The sequence below is a fragment of the Pipra filicauda genome, unplaced genomic scaffold (genome assembly GCF_003945595.2).
Source record: "Pipra filicauda isolate LSUMZ 115617 unplaced genomic scaffold, ASM394559v2 scaffold176_size3548034_pilon, whole genome shotgun sequence".
NCBI classification, from domain to species: Eukaryota; Metazoa; Chordata; class Aves; order Passeriformes; family Pipridae; genus Pipra; species Pipra filicauda.
In genome coordinates, this window is record NW_024104283.1 from 2,601,640 (window position 1) to 2,627,266 (window position 25,627).

The 25,627-nt window shown below is 40.7% G+C and overlaps 2 protein-coding genes across 7 annotated transcripts in view; one reads left to right on the forward strand and one right to left on the reverse strand.

Moving 5' to 3' along the window:
* WASF1 (WASP family member 1) overlaps positions 1-4,605 on the reverse strand; it is an 86,666-nt gene extending 82,061 nt beyond the window's left edge. For 2 of the 6 annotated variants that reach the window (XM_027747909.2, XM_027747911.2), the window contains exon 1: positions 4,259-4,604. The gene's annotated coding sequence lies outside the window, so the exon portion shown is untranslated. The other 4 variants (XM_039379785.1, XM_039379784.1, XM_039379783.1 and 1 more) reach the window with 4 other exon arrangements.
* A 285-nt stretch (positions 4,606-4,890) lies between these two features.
* The window catches only part of CDC40 (cell division cycle 40), a 39,344-nt gene continuing 18,607 nt past the window's right edge, over positions 4,891-25,627 (forward strand). Inside the window, exons 1-3 of the mRNA XM_027747906.2 lie at positions 4,891-5,416; positions 14,960-15,046; positions 16,635-16,764. Coding sequence (XP_027603707.1) covers positions 5,222-5,416; positions 14,960-15,046; positions 16,635-16,764 — 412 coding nt within the window. The 5' untranslated portion in view covers positions 4,891-5,221. The remainder of the gene's footprint in view (positions 5,417-14,959; positions 15,047-16,634; positions 16,765-25,627) is intronic.

Below are 25,627 nucleotides of genomic sequence, written 5' to 3' on the forward strand. Positions count from 1 at the left end.
TGACTTCTATTGTATGCCAAAAACCCCACATCTGGCTTTAGAATAGATTCCTGTTTTTTAATAAGTTTCAAGTGTCATACTGTAAGGGCCTTTATAATAATTTACTTCTGCATGGAGTCTGCTGTCAGAAGACTAAATTCATGTTGTAACCATAGCATCTAACTAAAAAGTCAGCCAACAGAAAGGTATAAACTCATTGAAAATTATTCATTATTTCTGCTCTTTGTTAAGTGCTTTGTTAACACATAACTACATTTGTTATTCTGTAGTTCTTTGTGTGTATGATGTAATTTATCACACCAACAGACTAGCATAAGTAAGCTATTTATTTAGCTTCCCACCCTCCCAAAAATATGGGCACATAATATATTTTCAGAAATGTATATACTTTTGATGGCATTTTCTGTTCTTTAATGGATAAAAAATATTTTTAGAGAATTAAGAAACCCAATATTAAAGATATGATAATTTATAATTATGATAATTATGTTTATATTCCTGAAAGTCTATAATTAGTTTTACTGTCTGTCCAACCCATCATTTGTTCAGCTTGTGTTATAAGATGCAGTTCACAGCACTGCCTAAGCACTTGAGTAGTTTGAAGAGGCTGCACAGCTTCCATCCTCTAGGGAAGAAGTGGTTCTGCAAAAAAATTGCTTTGTTTGCAGTCATCTGAAATAAGTACCACAGTCTAAGTTGCTTCAGTCTTATCTTGTATGTTTCTCTCTGTGAAACCACACCTTGTAAACACGAAATATATAGCCTGTAATCTGTGTCAGACCACCTCAAGATCCCTCCCAAAAAACCTAAAGAGACTGATTCACAGATGTACTGGAACACAGAACTCTTATTGCAATCTGGCGCCTTGGTATCTTTCAGAATCCGGGACATAGTCCAAAAACACAAAAACTGGAAAAGAGGTACTATCACCCTTACAGCAGTCAGAGGCTCCAAGGCGGTAGAAAAAGCAGAACAAGAGTTACAAAAGGTGCTTCACTCTCCAAAGCAGCTAAACTAGAATACATTAAGATGCATCAGACACAGGCAAGGTGGTTATAAAAAGGCCCAATCCAAATGCAGTAACAGTAACCTGATAAGACTTTCATCATGATATCTTTTCTCAGCAGCCCAAAGTATATGAACAAAGGAAAAAAAAACTTTTCTTTCAAACACTGTATTTCCCACAGACTACAGACCCTCATATTTTAGTTCAATCCTCTGCCTGATAAGTATCATGCTTTTTTTTTTTTTACCCTTTCCTCAAAACTGCAGACTTACAGTTCTTGTGGATAAGAAATGAGTGTATCTGTAAGTGGGCTGGTAGCAATTTAAGACTGTAAAAAAACATATATAGAGAAAAAAATAGAATAAGCAGGATTACACGCATCATTTTCTGTGGGGAAGAAAAACCAAGGGAAAACATAGGGTGTGAGATAAAGCACCTCCATCCTGGAAAGCAACAAAAAAAGAGCTAAGAAAGAGCAAGTAAAGGGAAAAGAAAGTAGGACAAAATATATCAAAAGCAGAGGGAAATAGATTTCATTATCAACTACAGGGAAGAAAGAGACTGATGTGAAGGAAAATCTGTGAAATGTTGAGTTAAAACTTAATATATTTAAGCCCAGACTGTTAAGGAAATCAATCTCATTCAGGAAGTTTGGGGCAGGGAGAGGTGTTTGGTGAGTGTTCCTCCACTTGGAAACTGGTTGAATACATCCAAATTTGACAGAGAAGTAGAATTCTCAAAGACAACTACCTAGGCAAATGATAAGTTCATGAAATCATGATGCTATGAGTGTCCAGGGGAAAAGGTACGGTAATACTTGGTATAGTATTTACCATTGGGAGTAATAACAAACAGGTGCCAAAAAGGCCCTCTTTACATGCAAAAGTGCTGTACAAAGTGGGATGCTTTTATCTTCCTTTGGAAAATCAAAGCAAAAGAAGCAAAGTGACTGCAAGGAAAAACAGCAGTGAAGAAGCTGGATGGAAAGCAAAGCCAAGTAACCCAAACCACCTTTCACCTACTACTTCAGTCTGCATTCAAAACCAGCAGCATCCAATGCATAACATAATATGTTTTGTGGAACCCAATTAAAAGAGAACATACAGCATACAGTAATCATACACACATACAGTAATAAATGAGCAGACCTTTTTAAAAAATCTTGTGGTTTCTTTTACACCAATCAACCCCTTCTTGAAATCACGAATATGCAGTTAATAGTCAATGTGTTAACATATCTCTCCACAAATGACCAGCAGCAATTTCTCAGCTTTTCTGACAAAACCAGATTTTAGATAACTATGTATATTATCCACCTACACTTTTCAAGTGTAGTCAAGTCAGTTTTTCAAACCCAAAAGTGACACCAGCATGCTTGCTGAAAATTAATCTTTGCTATCTTTGCTACCATTTAAGCAACACGAAACTTCAGTCAGTATTCCACTGAATGCCTTCACATGTGTTTGCTTACATACTAGCCTGATGGTACCAGAAATGCAACTAATTTAAACCAGTAAGTGATTTTCATAAGTTCTACAATGAAAGCATCTAGAATCCCAGATGATTACATTACTGCCAAGCAATCTAGAGTGTTTGGACAAAACACAGGTGAACAGACTTAAGCAAACTACCAAATCTTTATGAATTAAAAATTTAAAATTCAAGGATAACAAAGTAGAATTAGTTTAATGATTTTCAACACAGTTCTCCAGACAGAATATCACAGACTGGTTGCAGAAATAGATCTCAAAATTTTTCACTTTTCGGGAGGCACACCTTTGAACTTCAGAAAACACCCAGGATCTGCATACCAAGAGAAAAAGGTCATATGGAATCAGTTAACAATTACTGCCAATAAACAAACTGACGGCAGTGGAAGAACCACTTTTGATATTAATAAGCAGTGATTCATTTGAAGCATCATATAGCTTTCCTTACTTAGGGATTCATCATCCATAGATTTAAGATGAAAAAGTCAACTCATTACCATATGAAATGCTAGTTGAATGTAGTATATTTCAGCTGTTGGAGATGCAAACAAAAGGTCTCAGTGCTGAAAATGTGAGACTTTTACCTAAAATCCCGATTCTAGCATACGAAGAAGAGGCATGCTTGTGTTTAATAGAACAGATCTAAACGTAGCACCTTGTTCCACTCCATGCTATAAACACTTTCTATACGTCCTTTACGTTTACTTTATCTTAAAAAAAAATAAAATCTAAGTGGTTATCTTCTCAAGCTAAGGAAACAAATGCTTCAAACCGTAACTGCTGAAAAGGGTGGAAAAATCAAACTAGAGCATTTAATCAGATTAAATGCCACTGTGTCACAATTAGATGTCACTGTGTGCTCACTTTAATTCTGAAAGCACATGCAGCTCCAAGGGAAGTCATGGCAATGTACCGCTCCAGGTGCAAGCGCGTGCAATGCACGCACCTGGCGATACATCCAGCTCTCGGTCAGCGCTCTGTATTTCCCATTCATCCTGTCCGCGGGCGCGGCGGGCGCACAGGAAGGCGTTTTGGAGCGGGCTGGGAGAAGTTGGAACCTACGTCCTTCTCCTCGCTCCCGGCCATCCCCCGCGATCTCCGAGCGCGCCTAACAATGGTAGCAGTGTTCCAGCGAGCAGCTCTGCCCCGGGATGGGGTCGAATCCCGCTCCGGTCCGCTCCGGCCGGCGAGCCCGCCGCCCGCCCGCACCCCTGCCCCGCCAGCCCCGGTGCCCGCGGCGGGGCCGCGTCCCCCGGGAGGGCAGGGAAGGGGGCGCCGCTCCCCGCACCTGGCGGCGGTGACGTCACCCGGCCCCCCGCCCGCCGCTGACCCCGGCCCCGACCGCCGCACCTTCCCCGCAGGGCGATCCTGCCGGGCGCGGGCACACGGGGAGACCAGGACAGGGAGAGGGGCAGGGACAGGGAAGCCCCGCGCTCCGGCACAAGTGCGGCCCCCTCCCCTCCTCCGCCTCGCAACACGCCCCTCTCCTGCCGCTGCCCGCGGGGGCGGCAGGGAGACGGGGGAAAGGGGCTCCGCGACGCGCTCTCCCTACTTCCTTCCCTTCCTCCCTCCCTCCCTGCCGCCGCCGCCCCCCGCGCGGGCGCGGACAAAGGGGAGGGGGCCAACACCTGGCGAGCGCCGGTCCCTTTGTGGGGCAGGCGCGTCCCGCACTCCCGCCGGGGATGGGGAGCGGGGACCGGTCCCTCCCGCCCGCCCCGGGCACCGCGAGGGGAGGAGGGAGCGGGGGCTGGGGGGCACTTACTCGCCTGCCCTCGCCTCGCACCTTCACGCCGCTCGCCCTCAGCCTGAGCCCCTCCCTCCGCGGCCGCGGGGGAGCTGGAAGTTCACGCGGCGCCGGCCATTCCCGGCTGGCGGCCCCGGGTGCGGGGGGCGGCGGCGGCGGGCGTGGAGCGTCCCCGGCGGCTTCACAATAGACACCGGGCAGCGCGCGCGTGTCCCCGTGTGTGTGTGTGCGTGTGTGTGTGTGTGTGTGTGTGCGCGCGCGAGGGGCGGGGCCTCGCCCGGCGCGCCGAGCCGGGAGGGGGGGAGCGCTGTTTACCCGGCGGCCGAACCCGGCCGCCCCCCCCACCGCCCGATGCTCGGGCTGGTCCACGCGCCACCGCCCCCCACCCTGCGGGCGGGCAGGTGGTACAGTCCGGCCCGCCGGGCTCCCTCTCCCCGGTCGAGGAGGCGGGGCCCCGTCGCTGTGACGTAACCGAAGCCGGGTGCTGACAGCCAATCGGCGCCGGGGGGCGGGGCTCCGCGGGGCACGGCGCGGGGCAGAGGCGGCGGGAGCGCGAGGGTCCTGTGTTGCCGGGCTCCTCGCCCCGCCGGGCTATGCTGGAGAGGCGGCGAAAACCCTTTGTGTGCGGAAGGAGGCGGGAGCTCTCCCTAGGCTCTTGAATGTTTTCCCTTGCTGCCACGCAGAGCGCAGATGAGCGCTGGGGGGAAAGCCCCCAAGAGGCGCGCCGCGTTGCATGCTGGAGCTTGTAGTCCCGCCTGAGAGTCCTGAAAGGTTAAACACTATCAGCAGCCAAGGGGGTTGATCCCCCCTCGAACGGCTGTATATCCCGTAAAGATAAACTATCTTGAAGAGTGTGTTTTCCATTTTAATGACCCACATTTTTAATGCGCAGCCACAGCCCTCTCGTTCTGCGGGGGAAGGGAAGCGGCGAGCCCTGCGGAGCTGCCAGGACCTGCCCGTCCCGTCATCCTCCGCGCTAAGATGTCGGCGGCGATCGCCGCGCTCGCCTCCTACGGCGGCTCCGACTCGGAACCTGACTCGGAGCCCGAGGCCGAGGGCGGCTCCCAGCGCTCCGCCGCCGTGCTCGCCAGCCGCGACGCCGTGCTGCACCTCTGCCCGCCGCCCGCCGCGCCCCCGGCCCTGCCCGTCGATGCGGCCCCGGAAGTAGCCGTGAAGGTAGGCGTCCCTCTGGGCCCAGGGCTCCCGCCCGCACGGCACTGGGTCCGTACTGCCGGCCTTGGGACACTCCTGGGGACAGCACTGGGGCAGCTCTGAGCCGGGAAAGCGGGGCGGGAGGGGCGCGGGACTGGCGGGGGTGCGGTGCCGCTGCCTGGCCTTGCCCTGCCCCGGGGTGCGAGGCCGGAGCTGTGGAGGGAGGGCGCGTGTCAGGGACTCCGGCGGATCCCAGCCGTGGGGATTAAACTTATTAAAGCGTGCTATCTCCATCTCAGAGCGTGCCTTGATTGCAGTTTCTTAGATACTCTTGTCCGCTGTTCCCTGAGTTAAGATGTTTTCCTGTGTGGTTTTCCTGGTTGATGAGGTGAAGTGGATATTTGATAGGTCGAGTGCAACTGAATCCTGTTCTAAAGGGCAGCCTGAAATCTCGTTAGTGTTTCTGTTTTTATTTTCAGTCTCGTTTGGCAAACCTTAATTTTCTAAGTTCAGTAGCACATTGACTCACTTATGTGATTCCAGAAAGGGGAGGGAGGTGCTGGTTTGGCTTTGGGATTTTAGTACTGGCAACTCATGGCTAGGCTTCGCGAACGAAGATTTGGGAAGGACTCTACCCACATTTGCTACAAGCGCGCTGGTGGCTAAAGAGACCAGTGCGAGATAGACAAGTCCAGCTGCAAAAGGCACAGCAGAAGGACTCCTTGGATGGTATCGGCAAGACACAATTCTTTCTGCGTTGTCTTTTCTCCTCGAGAGTGATCCTGTCTGCATACTCAAAAGAAGCAGCAGTGTTATAGATAGTGTGTCTCTAGACCCCTCTGGACAATTGGAGGCCAGAGTAGACCAGTGATGAAGATCAATGTGGCCAAGGCTGAGATGTTGCTTCAGGGAGTCCTTGTATCTTCTCTTCGGGGCTTCTCTCTTGCGGCATCCAGGGGCAAGTTCACCATAAAGCAAGATCTTAGGGAGGTGGTGGTCCTTCATCCTGGAGACGTGTCCTGCCCATCGCAGTTGTGTTCTCAGCAGCATGGCCTCAATGCTTGTGATTGCTGCTTGTTCTAGAACAGATGTATTGGTCACATAATCTGACCAGTGGATGTTTAGGATTGTACGGAAACAGCGTTGATGGAAGCGTTCTAGGAGTCGCAGGTGGTGGCAGTAGATGACCCATGATTCGGATCCATGTAAGAGAGTTCACAGTACAATGGCTCTGTAAACACTGATCTTGGTGCTTTTCTTCAAGTGTTTATTTCGCCAAACTCTTTTATGGAGTTTTCCGAAAGCACTATATGCCTTTGCTAACCTGTTGTCTATCTCTCCGTCAATCTTACCACCCGAGGAGATGAGGCTACCTAGGTAATTAAACTGCTGGACTAATTTGAGCTCTGATTCGCCAATGGTGATATGGGGATGATGGAAGACTTCCTGAGGTGCAAGTTGATAGAGAACTTTTGTTTTCTTTAAGCTGACTTCCAGCCCAAAGAGCTCAGCAGCCTCAGCAAAGCAGGATGTTAAACGCTGCAGGGCTGCTTCTGTGTGGGCCACAAGGGAGGCGTCATCAGCATAAAGCAGCTCCCAGACAAGATGGTTTAAGGTCTTGGTGTGGGCCTTCAGTCGCCTTAGATTGAATAGACTTCCATCAGTACGATATCGAATGTAGATACCATCCTGATCATCGAGGTCTGCTGTGGCCCTTTGGAGCATCATGCTGAAAAAGATTGTGAATAGGGTTGGTGCAAGAACACAACCTTGTTTCACATCATTGGTTATTAGAAAGGGCTCAGAAAGTGCATTGCCGTATCTGATTTGTCCGTGCTGATCCTCATGAAGTCAGATGATCATTTTAAGGAACTTTGGGGGACATCCTAAACGTTCCAAAATCTGCCATAGACCTTTTCTGCTCACAGTATCGAAAGCCTTGGTGAGATCAACAAGGGTTACATAGAGTCCTTTGTTCTGTTCCCTACACTTCTCTTGCAGTTGTCTGAGAACAAACACCATGTCTGTGGTACTCCTGTTGGCTCTGAAAGTACTGGCAACTAATATCTAATCAAAAGCAAGCATCTCACCATGATGACTGTCATTATGTTATTGTGTTGCTCCTAGTTGTTCTGAAAAGTTTCCTACTTTGTGACCAAGGGGTGGATGGAATCTTTCACTTTGTGGTCATTAGTTAATTCATACACTGCTGCAACTGATCATATTTGTGTGTATATGTTATATTGTATATAGTGACTATTTTTTCATCCCTTAGGGTCTTGGAAATCTGACTTCTTGAATTGCAGTGTCTGGCAGGTTGTCTTGTAGAAGCTTCAAAAGGAAAGCTAATTAACAGCCGTAATATTGCCTGAATGTGAATGATTACAAGTTGCAAATAGCATTGTCTGTGCTTTTCACCACTCTTAGGGCTGTAGCCATGGGTTTTCCCTGTGCCATGCAGCAGAAGGGTTTATGTAGTTGTTCAGTGGCTGACATCAGGGAAGTGATCTAACTGTAAAAAAACCCCAAAACTTTAGTGGCGTTATTTGTCCTTGGATCCATTCCTTGATCTTGTTTGCACAAATGCAGTGCCAGCACAGTGAAATCTCTAGTGCCAGTGCAGAAACAAGCAGCTGGAAGAAAAAGTTGGATGGCAGCAGCACGTTCAGTTCAAAGCTATTTGCTGGGCTGTGCCCTGGAAGGGGTGTCCACCAGCACATCTAGGACTGCCTCTGTGTCAGACATAATGCTAACTAAGATAAAAAGGGAGTGAGGTTTCTGAGTATCAAAATGCTCTATTAAAATGACTATAATTTTGATTTGAGATCACAGATGAGGTACATATAACTGAGAAGAGCAACAATGTCAAGCTAAGGCTTTCAGAACATACCATTCTGCAGCTTCTTTTAGCACCACAACCTTCTTTGAGGAGTAACAGATAATTTTTTTTTATAGTGATATTAGGCTTTCTTTTTGGGTTCAAGAAGTAAGTGCAGGTCTCGTAGACAACACGTTCTCAACACCTTCCAGGTCTAAAAATCATAACATCCCACTCATCAGTGGAAGTCACCTCCTCAGGAATTTGCCCCAATTCTTTAGAATTAGAAAGCCCTTACTAAACAAATGTGAAATACATGATGTTTGAGTGTAAGTCACAAATGTTCTTTAAGTACAGCCCTGGAAAAATGGCAAGCTGAGCGAGTAGGAAAGCGAAGTTACAGTTCATTAGTATCACTTCACTTGTGCAAATGTTGTTTTGATATGAGTAAGGATCAGTTACTCTTAGGAGCATGGATATGTTTTGTACAAAGGACCAGGAATGGATAAGCAAAGATGGTGGTAAGAAGGGAGGTTACAAGGGTTAGTCATACAATAAATATAAACAACGGCTGCACACAAGTGCATTTTTGGCAGTTGAGAATGCAAATCTTAAGTGGTTGGTGTTCTGCATCCTAGTTCTGATTGTAGAATTTTGGCCTGTTAACTGGCAGAGACATTAGACTTACATGTACTTTAAAGAGGAATAGGTCCTCGCTCTCTTTATTAGCAAGGCATAGTTGTTAGCACATTCAGCTAACACCATTAGAGTTACTTAACTGTGCATAGCAAATACAGCCCTGAGATGTATTTTGTTATTCTATAAGAAATCTGCTGAGTCCTTACCTCAAAGTACATCATAGTTATATAAAATCATATTTCTGTAAAAATAATTCTTCTATAATTGAAAGCTGTACTAAAGATTTCTAACTGTCTTCTAAAAGTGTGAGGGGATGACTTTTGCTAAACTCTCTTCTTACAGTCTGCTTGTTAAAATAGGCTTATTGTTGATCTTGATGTTAAATTACTCATAATAGATAACATTGACTTATAATTATTGGTTACTCCAAGCTAGTAATCCTACTTCTTTCATTATAAGTTGGAAAACCAACTAGATGGAAATTGCATGTTTTTGCTACTGTTTTTAGCACCACTAAATTGCCGAAAACGTTACAGCACTTGGGGGAAGGCAACAGAGGATGAAAAGGTGTGCTTCTGGTCCCTTCGTACAGAAAAGGATACATTGTAACTGATAGTGTTCAGAGAAGGGCAGCAGGGCTGAAGGGGTGTCTTGCTTCTGTATGAGGAATTATTGAGGAGGCCAAAACTGAGAAAGAGATGACTGAGGTGAAAAGTACTGACAGGGACCTACAAAGTCATTAAATGGCATGGAGAGGGGGTTGAGTACTCACTGTAGAGCAGCTATAAGCTAACTAGTACGAGCTAGGTTCAAAACAAACAAAAGGATGCAACTCTTCACACAACATGTAGTAGGGCTTATTCCCATGCCAGGAAGTACTGGGTGTGTAAGAAGTTTGCACTGTTACAAGGATAGTCTGGTCCTCCTGCAGAATGCCAGGAATCCCAACAAAACAGTTTAGCATATGCTTCTCTTGCTGGTTTATTTTTATTCTGTTGAAGGTAGTGGGGTGGTTGTTTATTGTTAAGAGTGTATGAATGGGTAGAAAGAATAAAAGCTGATAACAGCCATATCTTAATGTTGGAGCTGCACTGCAAATGCTGTTTGTCTCTAGGTAATAAATTTGAAAATCTTTAGGATGAGATAATGTGTATTTGACAGCCCAAGTGGTTGATGCAAGAATTGGCAAGTGACAAACTGCTTAAGCCTCCGTGGCTCATGGGATGTGGTCTTAATTTACCACATTTTAATTTCATTGATAATTAAAACTAATTAAATATTATGCAAAGCAGTCTGCCCTTTTTAGCTGTTTGACTAATTAGTAATGAATTTACCTGGGGAGAATGGTAGGTTTATTATCTGAAATGTCCAGAAAAAAAAGAAAAAACCCCAACATAGACATCAAAACTCTGTTTGCATGAGATGAAATGGGAAAGCGTAATCAACATTATAGTCATTCTAAGGAACAGAATTACCATCCAGTGTTGCAGTATGTACTGCAGCTTGGGTTTTTTTATTTAAGGCTTTACTTTGTTGCCTATTACAGGGATTTCGCTTCTGTTTAATTAAAAAAATTTTGTCTTGCTTGCATATTGTATGTCTTTCTGTATGTCTTGCATATAGAAAGAAACTTCTGGCAAGCTTTTTTTTGAGTGAATTTGTTTTATTATTGAACTATTTTGTAGTCTGTAAATCAAGTACTTTTCACAGAAAGTAACAGTATTTGTTTATGGCATTCAGGTAGGGTTTTTCTGCAGAAAAACAAGACTGTGGCATGTTTAAGAAACCTGTTAAGAATGAAAGTTAATGTGATTTACTGTATTTGTAGTCTAAAATCCCGTCTATTTTCTGTGCTCTTTCTTAAGTGGCAGAAGGACCCTTATGGTGGGGCTAAAGGAGCATGCCTTTGAAGGAGCTAGACATTCTGTGATCTCTGGGGAGTTTTAATGAAGCACCTGCTTGTCTACACTTAGCATCGAAAGCTTCTTTCTGTCTCAAGATAGATTCCTTAAGCAATGCTAATACTCCAGAGTACAGCCCTGAGTGCCATTCCCCTATAACAGTGTGATGCTGTGTTGTAGAACAAAAGAGGCAAAAGGAGAGCATTTTGGTATCAAGAATTTTTTTACCTCATCAAATCATATCTGAACTGTAAATCAACCTTATACTGCAAGTAGACTATATATTAAAAAGAAAAACAGCAACAAAAAACAACAACACAACCAACACACTAAATAGTTTGGTGATATGGCATCATCTACCTCTTTTTGCCTTGTATCAGGAGTGATACTTGCATCTGTCTGGACAGACACTCAACTAACCAAACTTCAGTGGATCTATGGACTGAGCAATTTCTGCAAAGTTGTATAATCTGAATCTTTTCTAGGCTGAATTAGGGTCAATTTAAACCTTTGATCATTCTTGATTTTTCTCCTTTGGATCCTTTTCAGTAGCACATGCCTTACCTGATATGTGGTGCCCAATGTGGCTACTGTATTTCAGTGGGGTGCTTGTTACCAGTGTGAGAAAAGCAGAGAGGTCACACATAGAGCTGAAGTTTGCAGCTCCATTGTATTATGTCTTTCAAGATAGCCATATTCAGTAAAATATAACTTCCTAACACCTTCATTCTTCTCTCGCAGGTTATACGTGGTGTACCACCTTTAATGATATTACAGAATGCCATTAAGACCATATTTACACAATTTCTGAGTGGCAGCAAACACAAGCTGCTTTTCTACCAGTCCTACAGCTGAACTTTTATCTTTCTCTGGAGGAACACTGTATCTGTTTAAGTTGACAGCTCTTTGACTCCTCTTTTGATGATTCCTGTGCCTTTGAGGGTGGAAAGTGATCTAGGGTAATACTTGGCCCATCACTGAATTCACAGATGCCCTCCTCTTTCAGCCGAGCTGCTGATCGTCTTCCATCCCACAGAGCCACTTGTCACACTTGGCACATAAGCTACATGATGAATTGCTCACCTTAGGCTTTTAGATAAATCAAGATATTTGTGTGAGGAAAGGAAAAGCTACAGCACTGTAGAGAGACGATGCCTTAGATACCTTATCTCAGTCACAGCTCTGCCAGACTGCTGCTCCTGTGATCCCTTCCCTGTGAACTGTAGCTATGGCAAATGCATCTAGAATGCATGCAGTTAAGGCTGTTGTGAGCATAAAGGACAGAGTCCTAAGACCTGTATTTACCTTTTTTGCTTTCTGGGTCTTAGAAAGATGAGTTCTGCTGAAATAGTCTTCTGGCAATGCATGCAGTTGTACCTGGAGATCTGCACCATGTGCGGAGGTTGCTGATGAGTTCTTTTCTCTCATTAAAAAAAAAAAACCAGCCAAAACACACTGATGCAGGTAGCTTGGCAGTTTGGGAAATGATTGATGGGCTAGGTTAATATTTTTAATGTTTCTGCTACCTATCAGAGTCTTGTAATGCCGTACAAAATAGCATTTGTCAGATGTTGATCAAAGGATTATTTGTCTGCTGCAATTTGAACTTCTGCCATAGACTAATATGTCCGAATATGTTGCGTCAATACTTTATATTCCTATCAAGATTTCCATTCTTTAAAATAACTGAGAAGGTAAAGTGGGGAGTTGGAACACGTTCAAATTATTATATAGTTTAAGGCAAAGTGGCATAATGAAAAGGTAACCATTGTATGTTTCAGTAGCATATTATCAGATCATCATTTGATGCCCCAAATTCTGAAAACATGAGTAAGACCAGAGGTCTTGAGGAGTGTGGCTCTGATAAATTTAACATGTGCTTCAGTTTCAAGGCTCGATGGTTTTCACGCAGAAAGACTGTGCCTGTGGTGGTCTAGGAGTGAACATATTGTATGGCTTCCAAGTGACTCAGCACTGTTCCACCAGCAGTGAAGTAGAACCAGAATTACTATAATCGTCCAGCAGAGGATCAGCTTTCATGGCACAATCTGTTTCTTTTCTCAATTACTAAGCAGCATATAATAGAACTTAACAGAAAGAAAGGCGGAGGAAAAATAGCAGAACTGAAAAATTCTTGGCGTTTTTGCAAAACTGGATTTTTCTCACTTTTTCAGATAAAGGGCAGGAAAAAACCTGCATCTTAATTTCAAGTAAACTGATCACTGTTTAAGTGTCACTAACCATTGATCAGATACATTTTGCCTTATTATCAATTATATTAATTTTTATTTTCTCAAATTATAAGTTTTGTGGACAAGATGTGAGGTCTAGTTGGCAGACTGAGCTGTAGGATGTGACTTGAAAAAGTTGTCTGTGGAAAACGTCCTCAGCACATGGAGCTATGAAAGGAAATCTAAGTGTATAGGTAATACAGGTTAGGAACTGGTTTTTTATATGTTCCTATTCTAGCTGGGAATGTCTGGTTTTGTTGGTGAATGACTGGATTAGGCCTGCTGTGCTGTTTCCAGGCAAGTTCATAGTGTATGACAGTCAGAGCTCTGAATGTACTGGTAGCCACTGTCATCCAAGCCCAGTGAATTTAAAAGGTTGTGTGATGAGAAAAAAGGGGTCAGGCCAAGAACTGGCAGTGCTAAGGGTTCAAACAAGATCAGTGCAATGGCTGTACCTGCTTGGTAAAATAATTGATACATGGTGAGAGTAAAGCTTTGTGGTTGAACTTAATTCTACTAAGGCAGTGGCCTTAGCAGAAAAACAATTGACAGGATTGCTGATGTCATGCCTTTATTTTTTTTCCTTTAATATCCTTTTTTTTCCCTGGTTTTTTTTTGAGCAGTATTAATCAAATATATTGAGATAACAAGCCAAAGATCTTTAGGTACTGATTTTCTTTTCAGCATTCTAGAAAACCAGGTCTTAAAATCTTTTAGAGTCTTACAAGCATGAGCAAGTTTGTAATTGACCTGCTATTGAACTGGGGAGAAAAAAAGCTTCTAGCCGCAGCATGTCAGAGAATAGCTAACAATAATAAACAAGAATGTGCCACTTTGCTCTTTCAAGATACTGTAATACAAAGCAAGACTGAGTTTCTTTGAGGTAATTTTCTGTTAATGAAGTGACTGCTAAAATTTGATCCTCTGTTGTGCCACTTCTTTCCATGAGTCACAAATGCTTTTGGATCCTGTTGTAGGTAAGCACTGATTAAACACTGATGCTTAAGGTAGTTTTTTCAGTATAATTACTAGGGATGTTATCAACATACCTTTGAGTCCTTTTGAATTACTATTATACTAGAATAAAGGTACAGGAAGCAAGTAATAATTCTGAAAAATAGTGTTCTCCTTCATTAACTGAGCTCTTGATAGGGGGGAGGTACTGTCAATTTAGAACCAATGTAAGTGAGGCTTAGTAGAGTTTTGTGAAACCAGGTCTTTTCGAGCGCTACTACCTTATCAGTATTTTTCTTTACCAACTTCTCTGTCTTCTGTTTCAGCTGCATGTGCCCTTTTGAGTTTTTCCCCTTGAGTTGCTTTAAGTTGTTTTTTTGGTTAGTCCTTCTTTCTTGTCCCTTCATCTATCAAGTTAAATTTTTGTCACTATGGACTTGGGAATATGTTTAAGTACTAAAGTTGAATTGCATTTATTCCTTTACGTAAAAACTTAGAGGTAAGGAACTGTTAGATTCTTTGAAAATCATTTTTATACTTAATGTTTGTGCTGATGGGTAACATTTTTTTCACAATTGTCTTTCAGAACATTTACTTGCGACTTCTGCCTTCTACCTTTAGTAGAACTCTCTTTCATACCTTTATATTGTATTGGTGACCATTTTAATTGATTCGTCTTTACAAGGCTGGTTTTCAAACATCCTCAAAAAAAAAAGCTTTTCTCTCTCTAATCTTGCTGCTCTTTTTACACTGTGTGCATGAAGTCTTAAAAAAAAAAAAGCAGTAATTCACATGCAAAATTCTGCACATGTCTTAGATGAATTTCTCAGTGATGGACTGACACTGGTTTTGCAGTCAATATGTTTTAAAAATAGAAACTTTGGCCAGGGTACTCTTTTACTTTCATAATGCTAAAAGTGTCACCTTGAACCACAGCCCTAATTTGGACTGAAAGAAGTTAATGTCATGTATTTAAAAGTCCACATGTGAAAAATGGTTTATTAATATGTCTGTTTTATTTCAGGAAGATGTGGAAACAGGAGTCCACCTTGATCCTGCTATCAAGGAAGTTCAATACAATCCCACTTATGAAACTATGTTTGCACCTGAGGTAAGAAGCAATATTGATCTTTAGAGCGGAAATGCCTTTGGCTTAGAGGGCAGAGGTTCTATAAATTTCATGTGAATTTCCTATAAGACAACTTCTTTGGATGCTTGCTGCTTTTTGGGATCTAGTTTTGACAAATTAAAAAAATAGATTCTACACAGCTGTGTTGGTATTTTTAATGCTTGAATTTTAATATTCTGTATAAAGCTCTTCTAAGAAGATTCCTAAAGTCTTTATCAGAATTATAGCTATGGAAATTAAAAATTAAGCTGGGAAAATAGCATTGTAAAGATGTTGAGCAAAACACGAACTGCATTAAAGTGGTCTCTGACTATTTTCACATTTTTGGTATTTACTCATTGTGGTCATTAGAGCAAAATGAACAGTTATAACACTTTTAAGATATAACGTTATTGCAGATATAACGCTTTCAAGAAGAGGATTTAAAATTAAAATCAAAGCACTTTCAGTTTAATTATTCACATCAGTATTAAGAATATTAGTAACTTGAGCTGTGCTAAATGTGTATAGCGAAAAACTGTTTTAGGCTGAATTTAGACTGCTTGGTGCCATGTGAACCACTTTCCATTTTATTATAACTGACAGGCTATCGGAAAGATAAAAATAGCTGTTCGAGCATTTAACTATTTCCAGTATTTAACTTCTTTGTACAGTTTGTCTTCTGTAAGACCAGGAGTTAGTATTCTAGGTAGACAAATGCTGCAGCAATCTCAGGTTTCTATATTAGTTATGCTTTATGTTTAGAAAACATTTTGTGGAACCACATAAATTGGCCTTTTCATAGCAAGCTTGCATTTTGCGATGTATCAAAGCCATGATGTGTGTGAGCAAAAGTACTGATATAAAAGTGCTGCTGTGTGTAAATGTTTTAGTGAGGGAAACCTATTGTGGGAGTGTCAGGTGTTTAGTATGGCTGACAAGCATAGGGGTTACAATTAAAGTTAGTGTGATATTAGTCTCAGTGTACTGCGTTTATTTGTAGTCACTGTTCTCTTCCTAACCATGATAACCGGGAAGACTGGCATTTGTCATCTTGCAAGAAGAAAAGAAAGGCAGGGTTTCATTAGTTGTTTTCCTGGAATAATACAGCAAGTCCTTAGTTGCTTTTTAAATGCAGAAAAATATTGTTAGCAGTGTAATTTCTGTATTAATCACATGAGTTTAGTAGAACCTGATACATCTTTTTTGATCTCCTCCCCTTAGAAGGGACAGTACACTGTGGTTTTGTCTTCTGAATGCTTCTACTGGTCACATACTGAATGACTGTATGTGTTGATACTGTCAAGTATCAGCAAGTCAAGTAGTTGATACTTGTCTTCTCTAATACAGGCAGAAAGTTCAATCACGAAACTAACTATTCAAAGCAACTGTGTGATTACTGTGTAAAATAACAGACTAAGAAACTTATTCAGTAGTCGTAACCAAATACAAAGTTGAAGTGATTTTGCATTACAATTTTTGAAAGAGAAATCTCTTTTTTTCCTGTGTTTTTTTTTTCTGAAAACCTACATACACAAAAATAAGAAATTACTAATTCTGCTATACTTTGTTTTAATATTTTTTTATGTAGTTTGGACCAGAAAACCCATTTAGGACTCAACAAATGGCTGCACCTAGAAATATGCTTTCTGGATATGCAGAACCAGCTCACATTAATGATTTCATGTTTGAACAACAAAGAAGAACATTTGCAACCTATGGTAAGTCTTTAACAGTGAAATTCACCTCTATCTTTCTTATGCCCATGTTGGACAAATTAAGTTGTTCTCGATAGAACAGTTAATAGGACTGCAACTTCTGTAAATTGCTTTTTATCAGACTTAGTAAAATGGGAAAAGGTCTTTGAATGAGAATCCATATGACTGGAGATAATAGTATTTATTTGGGCAAACTCATTTTTTAATTCTCTTTGAAACTGTAATCCAGTGTATGATCTCCTAGCAAGCCCCTCTTAATTAATCCTTTCATTAGTTGCATCAAGTGTAAAAAACACAAATCAAAATTTCACATTTTTAACATGACTAACTGTAGATCTGTTATGCAAATAGATTCTTTCATGTGATTCTAATTAAAGGTAACTCTCTTAAAACCAAAAGGATGCCTTTCTGTGTTTTCAGGTTTTCTATAGATACAAACTAAATGAACCGGATTTGCAGAAAATGTAGTAGCTACTTTCTTACCTTGAATAGTCTTTTCACTTGTAAATACTTGCATTTGAAAAATAAAACATATGAGTCTTCGAGAAGCTTGAGATTCAAACAAACTTTTTAGGAATTGTAAGAAAAATTGATTTTTTTTAAATAGGAAAAATATCAAAAGACTAGGGATTCTAAGCATCCTTTTGGACATGTTTGAAAGAACGGAACTGCCATGTGTTTGTATATAACAGTGGTTAATTTTTCTTGTGTTTCATTGTAAGCTTTCATTTCTGTTTTAAGCTTGATTGTAAGTTCTTGCTCAGTTGAAGTATCACTTTATATTCTTCAGATTCAGTTTATTAGGCAAGTTCTGATGCTTCCTGTGTAAACTTAAAATATCACAACACTGAACTCTTTGCACAACATATTTGCATCTTTATTCATATTTACATTCAAAATACTACTCCTTGGAAACTCTCTTGCCTCAAAAATCACCTCCCTAAACATGAGTCCCCTTAAATTCATTAGGGCTTTATGCATGTATGAATTCACTTACTGCGTTCTGTCATGGATGAGATTGGGACTTTATTGCTAACATCTATGGGAGCTAGGTAATGCAGTGAAAAAAGTTGCCCAGAATTAGAGATTATCACATCCTCAAGTTTTCTTTGTGTTTGACTTTTATTAGAGATTTTCTTGTGAAAGTTAAAAACTGAAATATATTTATGACAGTGTTTTTCTTTTATATAGTTTCAGCTATTGGGTACTTTTCATTGTGTTGTTAGGATGTGGAATATAAGCAAAATGCCAATATTAAGAAATGGATATCTAGTTCCATAGCATAATTTTAACTTAACTTGACTGTAATTTTGATGTTAGAACTTGACAGATAGGAGCCTCTTCAGGATCCGAATAGACAGATTAGATTTTGTTCTGTGAAATTAAATGTAGCATTGTGTGGGTTGGGCATTTTTGTGTGTAAAATAGATACTGGAATAAAGGAGTCTGTAGGCATATAGTGTTTGGTTTGGGGTTTTTTTTGTTTGCGAAGTTTAGTTTGGGGGAAGGTAGAACTGGCAAGTCTACTCAAAACTCCTGCTACTGGTTTATATAATCACTGTGTAGCAACTGCCTTGAAAGCTGTATTACAAGTGAGTATAAAAATGTATTTTTAAGACTTGTAACATTGGCAACTGTGCAGCTACCATATTCAGCTTTCTAGAAATGTTCAATAGATAATGATCTGGGTACAGTGAAAATGGAACTATGAAAAGGCTGAGATACAGGCAATTTAAATGGCAAGAACAAGCACTGAGAAGCTGAAGTTCAAGCTAGAGGATGCAGTAAATGAGCATGATATTCTGGCTCAGTAGGTCTGTTCAAAACAGCACTCCTTTAAGTTGTCAAAAAGTTATCTGTTAGAAAATGCAATATTCTCTTTTTCCATTTGGAAAGATGTAATTATTGTCTTCTCAGAGAACACTAAGTGTAAAAACACAATTGATAGGCATAAATCTAAACCATACATGTTTTTAATGGCTAAGTCATAACATACTGCAAGAACAGAGAATAAACCTCTCTTTTAAAACCTGCAGATCCTGAAACCTCTAGCCTCTGTTACTCTGTTTAGTACCATTGCACTAAGGCAGGAGATCTCAAACCTGCAATAGCTGGCATGTAAATAAACATTGACTATAAATGAAGGACAAGGGGTGGTAAAGAGATCATGTATCCAAAACAGCTCAACTGCCTGAGTGTCTTTCACCAAAAAAAGACAACTTTATATTATATGTCACCTAAAACTTAGTATATATTCAGTGAGAAACTATTTATTAACCACCAAAAAACCCCAACAAGTATTTTTTGGCAACTAGTCTTTCTTATCTACTTCTTTTACAGTAAACATTTACTGTTAAAAGTACATTTTCCTTACGATGCTTAGATAGCTGAGAACATCCATGCTGCCATTGACTGACGGTCCTTCCAGCCCTTTATTCTATTAGACAGATAGGCAGCAATGGATCCCTAATGAGGTGTAGAATAAGCAAGCCAGTAGTGATACATCCAAATACTTTTTTTTCAATATTCAATCTCTCAACTAAAGGCAATGCTTATATATTTATTAATTTGCAGTGAGTTCATTGTGTTTGTTTGTTTTTTCTTTTTGACACACTTGTTAAGCTCCTTCTTGAACCCATATAATTCTTCTTTGTATGTAGTAATCTCTTGCAGGCAGCTCTGCAGCTTACCAGCACCTTGTATAAGGATGTCTCTCTATTTTGAAACTTGTCCAACTTAACAGCTTTCTTGTTTGACTTGATATCCCCTAGCCTCTTGTACTGGAAGACAAAACGAGCAGTCATTTCTTATTCCCCATTTCTGTGTCATTCCTTATTTTATAGATCTTGGCCATAACTACTTCTTGGTCTGAGTTTTTTCACCTGAAAAGGTCTGATCAATCTTCTTTTTCCTCCCTTCCAGGCTTTTCATGCCTATGGCTATCCTTGTTTCTCTTCCATTTCTCTGCTAGTTCCACTGTATTGTTCCTCAAGATGAAGAGCAAAGCTGTGCACAAAGTTTACATGTTAGTCTCACTGTGTATTTGTTCTGTGGTTTAATAAAGGGAGAGGCTTTTCCTTTTCATTTGCTGAGAATTCTTAACATCCCATTTTTCTCTAGAACTTTCAATAACTTGCTCAAAGCTACTTGCTATTTTTTTCCAGATCATTTATCAATATGTTGAAGATCATGATTGAGAGCATGAATCTGTCAGCAACTTTCCTGTGCTGTGCAAACCAACCATTTATTTTTGCCAGTGTTTTAATAACTTTTCATCAACTGACCATATAAAGACATATGGACTTTTTAAATGTCTTCGAGGCACCCTCTGATCAGTCTAACTTGGTATCGTAAAGGTGTCCAACATCATCCAAACTTTGCTCATTCACAGGGTTGTCACCTCAGAAATATTCTGGAGGTTTTGTCATTGTAATTTACCTGCACAGAAAACTATGTCTTCTCTGCTGCAATATATAATACTCACCCAAGTGCATACTCATCTTCTTTACTATAGTTTCTTCTCCTTCAATCTTTTAAATATACAAATGTCTACCTGTAATCCCCATATCTCTTTTGAAAGATGGCATCGTGTTGATACATTCTTTTTCTGTCATTTCAGGTGATATTAGGTGAGAGTCTTTGCACTGTGGTTTGAGTTTAGATCTCTTGGGTGACTGCCATCTCGTCCTGGTGTTTTGTTACCACTTACTTGATTCTTTAATGTCCTCACTTTGAGATAGATACTATATCATGTTACCCATAAAGAAAAGTTCTGGCACAGGAGCCTACCCAAGCTCCTCCATATTGAACATGTGTTTAAAAAAAACCCTCACTCATGCTCTCTTTTCATTCCTTGATCATCTGTTGACTTGCATGCTGTCTGGTATGGTTTCTGCCCCTGCAGGTTTTGACAAAGGATAGGTGTTAGTTTTTATACCTTTTGTGATTTGACCCTCACTTTTGGGAGGAGGCTGCCCCACTGTAGTGTTTATTTTGTCTTCTGGTTGGTCTTTTGTATTTGCCACATCTGGATGCAACTTCAGCTCTTTGAAGAATAGTTTCTTATTTCTGGTAGTTTCTCTTTATGTACTATTCAGCTGGGCTCACTTCCTTCTGGTCGCTTTGAAATTGTCTTTTAATAGCTGGCAGGCACTAGTTCTTTTTTACCTACATGGTGTTTTCGAAGTGCCCCTGCATTTGAAAAAGGCTTTACCCTTTGGTACTCACTTTCTGTTCCTTTTCAAAACCTTCTTTTCTTAATATAACCCTCCTGTTTTGAGATTGAGATCACCATTGTAAATGTTTTTATGGCTTTCTTTGCTTAGTCAACAATGTTGATTTTTATACCCCATTATGGTCATTGTCAAAATGTGTATCCTTAGAAAGACTGTCTTAAAATCAAGTTTCCTGCACTGCTCAGTTGGCTTTTTTTCGCATAAATCTCTAACATGACTGCTTCATGGTACAAGTACATTGTGTAAAAATGCTGTTTTCATCATATCTTGGTGTGAGATTTGCACAGGCTGCTACAAGGAGGTGACTAAAATATGTCATTATTGCTGTACTTCTTTCCCTGGCACCTGTTGTTTAGTCTCTGTTACTATTTCATGGTTATTGCATCTTCTGTCTGAATGGTTAGTAACAGAGTCCTATCGACTGTACCCACCACTACTTAAACCTGGAATTTCAATCCAAAGGATCCTTTAATGCTTGTTAACACTATTAACTTGTTAATCTGATTTGTCTTTAAGCCTTCTGTGGTATATAGTATGTTTTTCCCCTCTGGTGTGACCATCTTATTTCTGTATTCCTTCCACCTGGTAAAGCATATATTCTATCCATTTATGTCAGTACTGTCCTACCAATTATGTTAGTTTATTATTTTAAAATAAGATTTTCCAATTTTACTATGTATTGTTTTTAGCTTCTGCCATTTTGCATGCATGCTTGGGTTTTCCATTTCCCTGCCCTCAGTTTAAATAGGATTCTGTGCTTATTACTATCCCTATTATCTGAGGTTTCAGATTTGTGTGCTACCTTTTCCTTGATGATATTGTTTTCTAAAGATTGTGTATCATTGCAAATTGCTTATTTTTCTTGAAGTATTTGCTATCCTCAAATATTTTATCAAAAAGCACTCTGAACCTTCTTAGTACCAATAGGTTTTTAGTGTAGATGAGACCTACCCATGTCAGTAAGGTTCCCTTCATTCCAGGAGTTTGAGGAAGTAAAATTGGCACAGGCACTGAAGATGTTTTCCACATTATGGTTAAGATCTGCAGTGGCTGAGGGAGCTGGGATTGTGTAGCCTGGAGAAAAGGAGATCTAGGCTGCGGGGAAGACCTCATTGCTTTCTACAGCTACCTCAAGGGAGTATGCCAATGGCATAATCCATAGAAATATTGAGTAAAATAGTCCAGGTAGACCATTTTATATCCTGTATAAGATTCCGTATAAGATCCTCTCCCAGTTTAATGGAAAGCCATTAATAATTGGTCTGAGGGAGTCCTGACTTTTTTTAATTGGTAACTAGTTTTGCGTCTGCAGTCATAGGTAATCTACCCCATTTTGATTCCATTGATGTAACTTAGTTTAATTTCTGCCATTAAGAGAAGGCTATCTTTCTCTAAAAACAAATTCCTCTTCACAAGCCATTATAATGTTAAATGCCAAAAGCTTAACTAGCATTATTTTCCCAATGATGTAGTCCTTGGAGCATGGCAGAAAAGACTAGGGAGTCCTAAAATACAAGCACTTGTTTATTCTTCTGTATCTGTGCTCTCAACAGAAGCAGTCTCTTTTCTTCAAAATTCTCTTTTGAGCGTAGTTTAAAAAAGTCACTATACTCTCCTTAATTATATTAGCATATATACATTTTCAGAAGCAGAAATAGAGGTTATTTTTTACACGCAGGACACCAACTGTTCGTGAATATGTTAGTAAAGTCATTTCATAGCTATTTCAGCATCAGTGATCATCCTAGAAGTGGACTGCTTCATTCATGCAGCATTTAGTATTTTAAAATCTCTTCTTCACAAGACATTAATGTCCTTTTTAATAAGAAACAGCCTTTGTCCGTGAATCTCCAAGCTCTTTATGAGCACTCAGTAACTTGGTTATAACAGGATTACTTCATCACTAACACTGATATTTTAAGAGCTTAAGATGACTGACTTGGAAATAACACTGTGATTTTTTTTTTATTTTTTTTTTCCCCAGCTACTCATGTTGCATGCAACACCTACAGTCACTATTACCTCTTACAATTATAGGCACGTTATTCTCTGATTACTTCGATTCTGCAGAGGTGCCAGTGCAGTCAGAGTGGGTTAGTCCAGCTGTATTTTTCCACACACCTGAACTACCTTGGGTCTCTGTATGCTGCATTGCACAGTACAGTGTAAACATGCTTTAATTAGCTGTCTTTCTGGAATGCACATCAAAGTCTGATTATTTAACCAACCATTTCAGGTGCGTTGAAATTATGGATGTAGGTGGAATTGTACCTTTCATTGCTAAAATGTTGCATGAAATAACTGCCTCCTAAATAAAACTGAAGGAGAGATAGAAGTCAGGGCACATTATGTGGGATACCAGCTGAGTAGGATAAAAGCAAGCTGTCTTTTGCAGCTGCGTTCAGGAGTCCCAGCCAGAAAGAAAAGATTCTCTTTCACACATTCACTAGAAAGTAGAAATTGTTCAGAGCTTTTCTATGAGAATGATGCTGGACCAAATTCAACTCAGCTATAAGGAGTCTCCGCTTCCACGGGAAGCTGTGCTTGGCCCAGGGGCCCTATTCATTGGAATACTGTCCCTCTTTTACAAGTACCAAGCAAATAGAGTCCCAGAGACAGCATCAATACAGTTGGAGGACAAGTAAACCACTGTATTGATTTTGACATAAATCCAAAGTAATATCTCTCCACTGTTAATAGAAACCTTATAGCTTGGAAGAGAACTCATTGGAATAGTGGCTTAGTGAAAGTCTTAATTTCAGTGTCTGCTCAGTTTGGTTACCCATAGAAATAAATCCTAATAAGAGTCTAGAACAAAGAGAGAATGTATACTTCCTAAGAGGGCATTGGTATATGTTTCTCTCCCTACGTCATATTCATTGAACATCTGGGCATATAGTGTTCTGTGGCTGGCTCTTACCAGGTTTGAAACTCGAGAGCTGGTCAACAGGTAGATTGCTCCATTTGGATGGGAATACCTCTTCTACTAATTTCCATCATATGTTTTTTTTCCTAGCATCTAAAAAAGAAATTAACTGGGCCATCCTCTGGGACAGTAGTCTTTCTGAGAAATGTTTGGGGAGACAATCTCCTTTGGCTGTTGGGATGGTATTGATAGGTTGTCACTTTGTATGCACCCAAGTGGTTTTGTGGGCCATTGGTCTCTGGGGTGGACTGGCTAATCTTCCACTGTTCTTGATTCTCTCTGTGAATCAAGAAAAATACAGGAATTGGATTGTATGCTGTTGGATTTCATTGGTTTTGTGTTTGCCAGTGGTTTAATATCTTTATTGCTTTTTTTTCCCCCTCCCTGATACAGAGAAATTCTCATTGGGTCCTCAAGGGACATTTTGTCACTTTAATATTTAATAAAAATTAGTGTTACGTCCACCAGGGTGCAGTCTTTCCCAAAAAAAAAGCCACAGTGGTCAGTAACTGTTCAATGCACCTGTTCCTTGGAAACCAGATGAATTTATTTGTCTATCTTATTCTCGTAAGATCATGCTATCCACTTCAGGAGAAATGGAGAAAAAATATAAGATGTGTATTAAAATGACAACCTCAGTTTCAAAAATTGTAAATATCCTGAATATATATGAAATGCTGGTACATTTTATAAATTATTTATAACTGTAAATGCAGCAGATTTTGTTTTGGTTGGAGTTTTTTGGGGGGTTTTTGTTGGTTTTGGTTTTGTTTTTTTTTTATTGAGACTCAATAGCTGGAATCAGGAAATGGAGATGTGAATACTTAATTCTTTTAAAAATTAAAGGGCATTACTACTGCTTCTAGTACCATCCACATTAGGTAAAGCAACTGCTTTCAAGTTGAAGGAACAAGCTTTCACAACGCTGGCAGGAGGAGGACTAAATTTTTGCTGGTGGAGACAGAATACGCCCAAAGCCCTGGAAAACTTCATTTGCTTTTATTTTTTCCCCATCTCTGTCCTCTTCCTTCCAGCTGCTGCCATCGCCAGGACTGCCAGAGATGAGTAGCACTCCATTTGACCCTGCAGAGGTGGTGAGCAGGGCAGAGGGCTTCAGGGCCAGAGGCTGCTGCTGAAGCTGGAGGGTTGTCTGCGTGCAGCAGCCACAGGCTGGTTTCCATGTGACTCACTGGCTTTGCAAACCAAGGAACAGTGCCCTGAACTAAAGCAGAATCTGTTTAACATCTTATGTCACTAACACAAGATTTGGAGCCATCTTTTCCTTATGCCATGTTACAACAAGAAGAGGTTGCTATGGCACTTCAAAGTCTAATGTTTGTACAGCAAACTGGTCTGAATTCAGTGATGACCTTGCTTTTGGAGCAGGGTGTTGGGCCCTGCAGGGGCCTCCTGAGGTCCCTTCCCACCAGAAGGATTCTGTGACTTTGTTTCTTGTGACTACCCTCACTTCGTATCTCATTTTAACCATTGCCTATTATATTTATTTGTTTCTCAATATTGTGCAAATATAAGCTTTCTGATAGCAATATGTACTCAAGGGCTTCAAGGTACTACTTCATAGTAATGTTTATACTCAGGCCCAGTGAAAAATGAATGGGATTCCAAAGTATCAATTCTTCCTCATACCAAGCTCATTCAGAGTCGACGGGGAAATATTTGCAGGGGGGCAGAGTAATGAAAGTCA